This window comes from Syzygium oleosum, unplaced genomic scaffold (genome assembly GCF_021117445.2).
Source record: "Syzygium oleosum isolate NSW1041296 unplaced genomic scaffold, Sole_v2.1 Sole_v2.01, whole genome shotgun sequence".
Classification (NCBI taxonomy): Eukaryota; Viridiplantae; Streptophyta; class Magnoliopsida; order Myrtales; family Myrtaceae; genus Syzygium; species Syzygium oleosum.
In genome coordinates, this window is record NW_026607485.1 from 8,363,945 (window position 1) to 8,373,800 (window position 9,856).

At 40.7% G+C, this 9,856-nt stretch overlaps 2 protein-coding genes across 6 annotated transcripts; both read left to right on the forward strand.

Annotated features, from left to right (window-relative positions):
• Positions 1-201: 201 nt before the first annotated feature.
• On the forward strand, positions 202-5,019 carry LOC115677696 (cysteine synthase). Of its 4 annotated transcripts, none has more exons than XM_030600899.2 (11): positions 202-322; positions 1,095-1,148; positions 1,248-1,357; positions 1,535-1,592; positions 1,909-2,172; positions 2,261-2,398; positions 2,606-2,657; positions 3,359-3,438; positions 4,113-4,172; positions 4,348-4,428; positions 4,737-5,019. In XM_030600899.2, exons 2-11 carry the CDS (start codon positions 1,107-1,109, stop codon positions 4,827-4,829), a joined length of 978 nt encoding a protein of 325 aa, XP_030456759.1. In that variant the 5' UTR covers positions 202-322; positions 1,095-1,106; the 3' UTR covers positions 4,830-5,019. The 4 variants fall into 4 exon arrangements, with proteins under 4 accessions (XP_030456759.1, XP_030456760.1, XP_030456758.1 ...); XM_030600900.2 differs by lacking the exon at positions 202-322 and adding an exon at positions 351-605; XM_056315313.1 differs by lacking the exon at positions 202-322 and adding an exon at positions 853-948.
• Positions 5,020-6,602: 1,583 nt separating this feature from the next.
• LOC115677731 (prefoldin subunit 2) lies at positions 6,603-9,341 on the forward strand. 2 transcript variants are annotated; one of them, XM_030600948.2, is made up of 2 exons: positions 6,603-6,843; positions 8,810-9,341. In XM_030600948.2, the coding sequence occupies exons 1-2, from the start codon at positions 6,613-6,615 to the stop codon at positions 9,242-9,244; spliced, it is 666 nt and encodes a 221-aa protein (XP_030456808.2). In that variant the 5' UTR covers positions 6,603-6,612; the 3' UTR covers positions 9,245-9,341. The 2 variants fall into 2 exon arrangements, with proteins under 2 accessions (XP_030456808.2, XP_030456809.1); XM_030600949.2 differs by having other exon boundaries at positions 6,721-6,848.
• Positions 9,342-9,856: the final 515 nt, after the last annotated feature.

Consider the following 9,856-nt stretch of genomic DNA (forward strand, 5'->3'; position numbering starts at 1 on the left):
CTAAATCAACTTCATCAATTTTCCCAGCGAAAGACAGAGGAGAAACATCACCAATATAAAAACAATGTTTACCATGTCAATAGCGTATAAACATTGGCTTGCCTATAACACCACTTTGGTCAATTTGTGGCCTTGTGATGTATTCAATACCATTAGATCTTCGAACCCTGCACATCTACGAAAGGAAAACAATTGTTTTCTTGTTGCGGAAGGTCAGTGGAAGGACATATCAAGAGAGATCATATCCTCAATGAAAGGCGGTGATTCATTCGGCATCATCCCCGGCGACGAATTCCCCTGTTTAACGTAGCCTGGAAATCGGGTCAGGTTCAACCTCCTCACCTCTGCCATTCATCTTGGCTTGCTTACATAGGAAAATTTGGAAGAGTACGGATTCGGAAAACGACCCAGTTGTCATCTCCTCAAAAAGAAGTAAAATTTTTCTGAAATTAGAGGACCCTTTTCCAAGATTAGCGTAACACCCGTGAATCCCATATGATTACACCCTTTAAATTCTTCTCTAAGTTTGTGGCTCTGACAGAGGTCTTCGTGAGATTCATTCAAGAAACGAGTCGGCTGTTCACTCGTTTCTGCTAATTTCTAAGGTGATTTCGCTTCCCGTAATCCTAAGGTCAATGCTAATCTGCTTTTTTATCACTGCTATGCACCGTAATCTTCTGCCTAACCCCGAGGGGTTTGGCTTAATTTAATATTAATTGTCAGAGTACGGCCGTCGTTGTCACCAAATTCAAAGGATGTTCCGCGGGGCTCTGTTTTTTAGTGTTCTAAAAAAACACCCAGATGCACACGCAGCATAGGTGTCGTTCCTCGTTGGTCATTAGCGTGAAATGGGTGTTTGTTATTTATATATTATTTGGTGTATTATATTGCAAGAGGACAAGAAAAGGCTATAAAATCATCGATCTCGTGAACCCACATAGAGCAAAGGTTTTGAATATTAGATTTCATCATCCGTTCGGTGTTTTCGAGGAGGTCTTGATAACTCTCTTGGGTCGTTCTTCGTTGCTTCAAGAGTTGGAACATTGGGTGGTGGTCTTTGTTTCTCGAGGCTTGATTTTGCTGTGTGATTGCAGTGATCAGGAAACATGGCCGATGAGAAGTCTGGAATCGTTAAAGATGTCACCGAGGTGCGTATGTCCAATTGGGTTCTAATGTCTCGGTGCCGATTGTGTGATTTTGCGCTTGTTGGGTCTATATTTTTTGCTCGTGATTCTGTGGGGTTACAGTTGATAGGTAAAACTCCGCTGGTGTACCTCAATAGTGTTGTGGACGGATGTGTTGCTCGTGTGGCGGCAAAGCTTGAAATGATGGAGCCATGCTCTAGTGTCAAGGACAGGTATAGCTTCTGCTATCACGAGTTTCGGATTGAAGTGCTACCTTTAGTTTAGGATTGAGTTTTCAGAGCTTATATGATTGTTCTGAAATGGGGAGATTCTTTTTGAGTTTGTAGAGCAAAGTGATTTTTTATTTGAGTCTTGACTCTGCATCTTTTTTTGCTGCGTGATTCGTACAGGATTGGCTATAGTATGATTACAGATGCTGAGGAGAAGGGGCTTATCACACCTGGTGAGGTTAGTGGATTGCAAAATACTTCCAATCTCTGGTTTTATATGGCGGATGACGAGAACTCTGTAACGGTGTTGATTCTTGACATGTGCAATATTTTACAAACTACACTGGTCTGTTTTCTTGCAACGTACTGATTCATAGTCTTAATTATAGGAAGCAAACACTTGGTTTATTTGTTTGTTTTTATGACTCTTAGCCGTGTGTAGTGATATTCAATATATTGGTTTTATGCACATTTGCAAATGAATTTATATAGAAATGAAGCTCTTCTGCTGATGAATTTTTCATTTTGACTTATTAAATTCCAAATTGCTGCAGAGTGTATTGATTGAGCCTACAAGTGGCAATACTGGCATTGGGTTGGCATTCATGGCAGCAGCAAAGGGCTACAGGCTAATCATTACAATGCCAGCGTCTATGAGTTTGGAAAGAAGGATCATCCTCCGTGCCTTTGGAGCTGAGTTGGTCCTGACCGACCCTGCCAAGGGCATGAAGGGTGCTGTTCAGAAGGCGGAGGAGATTATGGCAAAGACACCTAACTCTTACATTCTTCAGCAGTTCGAGAACCCTGCTAACCCAAAGGTACATGTGTGGTCAACTGTCATGTCTTGTTGGTTGTATGTGCAGGTGATGACATGAACTTGAGCTTGACTGTCATTGTTCTGTTTAGGTACATTATGAAACAACCGGACCAGAGATATGGAAAGGCTCGGGAGGCAAAATAGATGCCTTTGTTTCTGGGATTGGAACTGGTGGTACTATAACTGGCGCTGGAAAGTTTCTGAAAGAGCAAAACCCTGATATAAAGGTAAATTGTTTTTATGTTATTGTTTGTCATGTGTTGAACTCAAACAAACTATAGTCAGTTTTGGGGGATTATCAACTATGGATGCCTTGAATAAAAAACCTTGTGCCTGAACATTCTTGTCGTGTTGAGAGCGCTGCTTCAGCTGCATGTTATTCTTTTTCTCACCTTCTAGTCTAAGTTCCTTACTGTTTCTCTTTTATTTTTCAGCTCTATGGTATTGAACCTGTTGAAAGCCCTGTATTATCTGGAGGGAAGCCTGGTTAGTTCCCTTGAACATGTTATACCTTTCGCGATTATTAAATCTCCATGCACAATCTAGTTTATCGTCCAATTCTGTTTTATTAAGATTGGTCGATGACTTGTGAGAGATTGATATGATGGGGTCTTATTTCTAGTCCTTATAGTTCAAAGCTCATGGTTTCGCATCAAAGCAAGGGAAGAGAGAGAAGTGATCTCTGCAGAAACCTGAAACATGAGATGATAAATTGTCGATATAAATAGGCTGATCAAAAAAGAAAAGATGTGCAATTCTTTCAAATAAAAATGGGGTAAAATATAAAGGGTATGACTCCCAAGATTTACTATATGGCGCATTGCCAATATTTCTAGCAGAAGTTCTGGATTTGAAGTGGTGTTCTCATTTCCATATTTCAATTTGCGGCACTGTTGTGATATGTCAATGGAGCTTCTTGATTTATGGCCTCATGACTTCTGGGGCATGTGGACTTTACGGCGGGTTCTGTTATTAACTTTGAAAGTTCTAAAGCTGTCATCTACATCCATCTTGCCGCATCTATGGCCTTATTAAACTGTTCTGGAATGAGTAAATATTTGCACCTCTCTCTCTTCGATAAATGTTTGAAAAACAAGCTCTCTTGGATATTACAGTTGCAGACTTAATCTTTTCTGATTTAGATGATTTACTTTGTCTCATAGATTGCTGCTGACTGGTTCTGGTAGGTCCTCACAAGATCCAAGGGATAGGTGCTGGTTTCATTCCAGGTGTCTTGGAAGTTGACCTTATCGATGAAGTTATTCAAGTGAGAATTGTTCTCTTGTTTTATTAAGTTCTATGAAAAGTAAACCTTTTATGGTAACAACAGGCTTTTGAAGTGATGTGATAGGCTCTTTTACGTATCACTGAGAACTTTAGTCATGCTGACATCAGGTCGAATCTATATGTTTGATTTCTCATCTGCTATTGGCCACTGGTCAGATATGAAAACGATTTGACTTAGGATGTTCTTGAGGTTTAGAAGTATTTCCTAAATCAAGCAATTGCAAGCAAATGCCATTGCAATGCTGACCTCCACAAAATGTGTTTTTACTAGCTTACCGTTTTATGTTGATCCTGATGTATTGTTCTAATTGGCATTTTGCAATGGGTACTTAGGAAATGTGTGATAGACGATAATCATATTCATATTCAAAACACGGATAACAGGCTGCAATCACATAATGTAAGCCATCCAATTTTCCACCTTCACTATCTGAAGGTTATACATAGTCGGACAATTATGTTGGCTAAACAAAGTAATCCTTATCTCTGATGATAACTGGGCATGCGACAAAGTTTCAAAGGCCATGCTTTCGAACCAGTTGAGATTATTTGCTGTCATTGCCAAGCTTTACTTCGACCTTCCATATCAACTTCTGTCCCCTTCATCAGTTTCACCGGTAATTCCTGAGACCAAATATGTATTCTTTCCTGCAGATATCAAGTGATGAAGCAATTGAAACTGCAAAGCTTCTTGCAGTGAAAGAAGGTTTGCTTGTAAGTATCCATCACCCATCATTCCTGATTGTCCCCCTTATTTATGTTGACGACCCACATCAAATCTCTTCAATTAGATTTGAGGGTTATAGTAGTAGTAGCTATCCCTGATTAAAGAGTGATAGAAGTAGTCGTGTCTTGTCTTTTGTTTTGATGTTTCAATTCTAAAATGCAGGTGGGAATTTCCTCCGGTGCAGCAGCAGCAGCTGCAATTAAAATCGCAAAGAGGCCAGAGAATGCTGGAAAACTAATAGTGGTAAGTCCTCCGTTCTTCATTGATCTTTCCTCTGAAACGAATAATGATGTGAGGTTCTGTTTGCGCTGCCTGAGTTGTCATGTACAAGTCAAGATTTTTTTCACCGGTCTTCCCCTAAGAGCGAAATAGCTAAGGGTCTGGATAGTTGCAGTCCACGATCAGGGTCCTCTTAGGCCCTTGACCCACTGCTTAGGCAATAGCTCCAGGCTCCACTTTTGGCCTTAAGTTACTTGTGGGGCTTAAAACAAGGTGCTTGAACTGATAATGGGTTTGAATTACTGGTTGATAGAATAAATCAATTGGTGCAGGCTGTGTTTCCAAGCTTCGGAGAGAGATATCTCTCCTCTGTGCTGTTCGAGTCGGTGAGAAAGGAGGCAGAGAACATGACCTTTGAGCCCTGAGCATTTCCGGGCTGATGTTCCTTTTTACAGACTAGACCAGCATCTGGTCCTTTCTCGGGCGTTAAGATGTGCAGATGAATCTCTCAATAAGCTTCTCTTTTGCTTCCTCGTGTACTTTCGGGGATTAGAATTGCAGACCACATTTCGATTTAAACGATATATGGTTATGCAGCCTTGGATTTTCGTCCGACTTTGTTGCCTCATCTTATGGCTCGCTCGTGCAGCGTCTCGTGATCGCCTTATCAAAATCTATGCTTATGGCATGTTCCTGTGGTTTAGAATGAATGAAAAAGCTTCTTTACGTCATCTCAGTGGCGATGAATATCACAAGTTTGTTCTGTCAAAACAGAAAAATAGAAGGAACGGTAAACCTTCATCATCGACCCGTTTAACTGTAGTTTGTGAAAAACTCAGCCTGCCTCGATTTGACTCGAACTTTGTTTGATCTTGATTGAGTGAGACTTCTTTGAAAGTTTCAATTTACGTTTCGCGGCATCGTTCTGGTTTTGTGGACCGGGGCCATTCTTCTTGAAGAGCTTTGGAGGTGACAGCCATTGAGAAGTGTCGTCGTCAAGCTTCATATACATCTTTCTCTTTGCCTCGAGCTCTTTTACGATGTTATCAGATTTGAGATGGTTCCTCGAAGGAAAAAGAGAAGGAACAAAGAACGATAGGAAAAAAGGCACGCTTTGCCCTCCATCCAGTTGGCTCCTCAATGTTTACCAATTTTCACTTCGCTCCTTACAATTTTAAAATTTGCATCAATTAGACTCAAATCCTTGTCCTTATTTTCAATGTTATTTTGTCTTTTGGATAGTTATTAGCACATTCATATGATTAATTGTTTGCTTGAAGATATAATTGCATTCGTGCCCAAAAAAGAAAAGAAGAGAAAAACCGCAACTGACCTTGGTTGTGTAAGTGCACTGTAGATGGCAACGTGGCAAAAATAACTTTCAATGGACAAAGAACCAAAATGAAGTCTCTCGAATGGGTGGGAAGGGGCAATCTTACTCTTGTGTTTATGTCTGAAAATCAAAATCGTTTCAAAAGAATCCCTATACTTAAAAAAAAAGTATTACCGGTTATCCTTCGATTTTTGGAAATTTGTTGACGAGGCGTTAATGTCTTTAAATTTTGAACTCTCTCTCTCTCTCTCTAGCATGTGTGTTAATGCAACCATCTTCTTCTTTTTCTTCTATTTAAAATCTCACCAAATTCAAGCAAAACCCACAAATCTAACACTCCGACAACGATGCAAATTCTCTTATTCATAAATGCCCACTCGCAACCAAGCATTGGGAGCTCGAGATTTGGCTATCATGGTTGCAAACCTGGAGCCTGAATGGGCATGGCCGCAAGCTTCGAGCTGGAGCGACCATGGCGATCGCAAACCCAGAGCCCGAGGGCTATGGCAATGAGCTTGAGATTTGGTGGCCATGGCCAAGAGCCGAGAACTCAAGCGGCCATGGCTACCGTGAGTGGGAGAGCTCATATTAGGCTCTCCGTCTCTAAATTCTTTTCTCTTGATTTTTCATGTTGCCCGATGTAGCGCCAAGTGATGATTTTGAGAAAATCACGAGACGATAATTATACTTCAAAGTCTAAACTCAACAATTCCATAGTTTATGCTAGCAAAAACCGACCGACAATAGAAAAAAGCGTAACGGAAGGACTAATGTGAAACATTCAAAAAAAGTAAAATTACCCTTAAAAAGGAAAAAGAATAGGTGGGTTTAGAACTTTGAAGAGCGGGCTCGGCGAGCCCAAACCCGTCCGGACGATGACCGGCCCGACCCGGAACAAACTTCGGGTTCGGGCCGACGGGCCACGTGGCGGAGCTCGGCCCGGGCCGTCCTTACTGCGATCTCCCAAAAGCAGCAGAAATCGACCAATTTGGGGGTTTAGGGTTCTTCGTGCATCGAAGCTCTCTCTCTCTCTCTCTACACCTCAAGATCGGATCTTGATCTCCTCGAGGTCGACCCTCGCGAGTCCTCTCAAGTTGAAGCGAAAGGTGAGGTGCGGACGTTTCTTCGTTTTCTTTTTTTACTCTCCTCAGTGCTCGATCTTTCATTGCTTTTAGATTTTGGGATTTGAGGTCGGCGGTGGATGTGGTTTATGTGAGTGTGTATGGGAGGGAAAAAGAACGGATTTTTTTAGGAGTACGATGATGAGGATGTTCGTGGGTAATGATGTTCGTGGTGGTTTTGTATTCAATGTGGGGAGTGGGATTGTTAGGGAAGAAGCGACCGGAAAACGGGCAAAGCCATGGAGTGCAAGGATTGCAGGAATTGTTGGAAAGTTTTCGCGATACCCAATTGAGGAAGCTAATCGAACTTGAGGCGGTTTTGATCGGCCCGTGTGTGCGAAAAGATTGATTTTCATACGGATGATGAGTGGAATGTTGTGGCACGAGTATGTAGCCATAGGCGCCTGTAAATTTTTTCCTGTCTCTCCTGACCTGTTCTGAGACAGTTGCGTTGCATGGTTTTGAGTGGCGGTTATCTTTTCTGTTCCGTTTTTTGAAATCCACGAAAAGAGCTAAAGGGGCTACTTGCATTGGCTTCCTTAGCTGAAGTTTCTTCCCAATGGTTTTGTCGTGAATTGAACATGTATCTGAGTCTGAACCAGGAAACCGGGAAGAGAAAAGGAAGTTTCCAGCCCAAACAAGGTTGCTGGTGGTTGGGCAAGTCTTGCTCTTTATTTTCCTTGTATGCTGTTGGCAAATGGGATTTTTGTTTGTCTTTGGAAATTTGATCATTATCTTTGCCCGTTGAACTTTTGTACTGATTACATGTTATTTTATCGTTATTGTATGATGCCACAGTGTTTAATGAGATTCTTGGACAGAAAGGCAAGAATGGCTTATTGTGGCTGATCATGTCTATGCTCCCATCTGTGTTGTTGGCACTGAAACCAAACTTTCTGGAAGACGCATTGATGATCTACTAGTTTGTGTAGCATTCCTATCATCACGAGCAGCCGTATGCCTGTTCTTTTAACTAGTTGCTCATATTCTCACCAAAAAGGGGAAACTGGTTGTGCATTTCCAATCCTTCATTCTGCTCTTTCTTTCCTCCGTCTCGAATTGAGGCTGTTTTTGGTATTCTTTTTGCTGGACGACATGAGTGTGTATCTCTTCTTAAGTTTTTTCCTACTATAGAAAACTTCCATTTTTCTTCTTTTTGGATAAGCATCAGCCATTTTCTTCTCATCATGAGATCGTGTTGTTTGTCATAGAACATACTTCCTATTTGATGATAATGATACCTTATTTTTTGTCAAAATCATTCCCTATCAGATGATATCCAGATCGATCAGTAAGTGATGCCTTTTGTAAGATTGTGATATTTCTTTTCCTAAAAGATAACAATGTAGATATTGCTTTCACAATAATTGTACTCAAGTATTTTTCCCAATGTTCTGCTTATTGGTATTTTCTTTCAAATTTTAGCATGTGTTACATGGCCCAAACAAAAAAGCTGAAACAGAGATTAAGTGGTTACATGTTAGAAGTATGGTAAGCTTCGATTGTGGAGAGCTTCATCATTTGTTTTGAACTTTACTTGGTTTAATGTTTGTATATTTCTGATTGGTTTAGTGGTTCAAATTTTAGCATGTGTTATTTATCCCAAACAGAAAATCTGAAACAGAGATTTTATGGTTGCATGTTAGAAGCATAGTAAGCTTTGATTTTGAAGAGCTTCATCATTTGGTTTGAACTTTCCTTGATTTAATGATTGTAAATTTCTGATTGTATTTGGTGAATTTTCGTCTAATAACTGAGGTTAGACTATTTACTTGGCTCTTTTCGTGTGCTATTGTTCCACTCGCCTCTTCCACATGAATAGTCTAAAGCACCGTAACTGTTTGCTTTTTCATTATCTATATTCTTTTACACCTCTAAAATTGATTAATCAGACCTGAACAGTTTCATTATATGGCCTCTTACCACAATACTCCTGATTCTTCTGTTGCAGCGAAATATGGCCACTAGACTGGAAGGTGAACCGGCAAATGAGCAAGCAGTTGCCACTATATATGGTTCCTTAAGGAATGAACTTAACCAAATCTACTCAAAGATCACAGAGCTAGAGATGGAGGTGAGTGAGCATTCTTTGGTCATGAGTGCTATCCAGCCACTCGACCCTTCAAGACGGTGTTACCGAATGATCGGAGGTGTGCTGGTCGAGAGAACCGTCAAAGAGGTTCTGCCTGCTGTTCAGCGCAACAAAGAGGGACTTGAGGAGGTAATCACAAGGTTGAATGAGGCCCTCGAAAAGAAGAAGAAGGAAATTGCTGATCTCGAGGCCAAATACAAGATCAGGATACGGAAGTCCGATGGTGAGGTGAAGGATGATGGCGGCCGGAAGGAAGGTTCTTCTCAAGGTGTACTTGTGGGCCCTGCTAGTTGAAAAGCAGGATAATGTCTTACCTTTTTCAATCATGTTGTTTAGAATTGCATGTGAGTTATACTTCCTCCCTTTATACAAGCTTGAACTTTTTCGTTTCTTTTACTGTCTTTTGGAAGTTGATACCGTGGTGATCTGATTGTGTGCTGTGCTTTGAGTGGGCACGCCAAAGGTTAGAACATTGGTAATGTTCTCCTCTTTTTATTTTATTTCACAAGCATGATGACTCACTCAGATAATTTTATGCAAGCTTTTACAACCAAAAACTGTGATGTGTGTGCTTGAAGCAGATTTGAAATTGTTTTCTACTTCTTCAGCTGGGTTTTTAAAAGCGAAGCCCTGATTAAGGGTTAGCGCTCATGTTGAAGGATCAGCCTTCATTGTGCAGATTGCGGAGGCAATGTCAAAAGATTGCATTTCTTAGCTGGCTTTTCCTGCATATCCCAAATAAAGTGCCTTTAAAAGTTCTTGCGCTTTTCCTTTTTCGCAGTTTATTCATTGAGGCATTAGCTTTCATATGATGGTGCAAAATTGGAATGGACCATTGAATTCTCTCATATGAAAGTGTTTCAATCCTAAACATTTGTCATATTGTCAAACTTATAAGATTTACTG

Coding starts and splice junctions, on each gene's coding strand:
- LOC115677696 (XM_030600899.2), top strand. CDS start 1,107: ATGGCCGATGAGAAGTCTGGAATCGTTAAAGATGTCACCGAG. Junction 1,358..1,534: donor TGCTCTAGTGTCAAGGACAG/GTATAGCTTCTG, acceptor TGATTCGTACAG/GATTGGCTATAGTATGATTA. Junction 4,429..4,736: donor ATGCTGGAAAACTAATAGTG/GTAAGTCCTCCG, acceptor CAATTGGTGCAG/GCTGTGTTTCCAAGCTTCGG.
- LOC115677731 (XM_030600948.2), top strand. CDS start 6,613: ATGACCGGCCCGACCCGGAACAAACTTCGGGTTCGGGCCGACGGGCCA. Junction 6,844..8,809: donor CTCTCAAGTTGAAGCGAAAG/GTGAGGTGCGGA, acceptor CTTCTGTTGCAG/CGAAATATGGCCACTAGACT.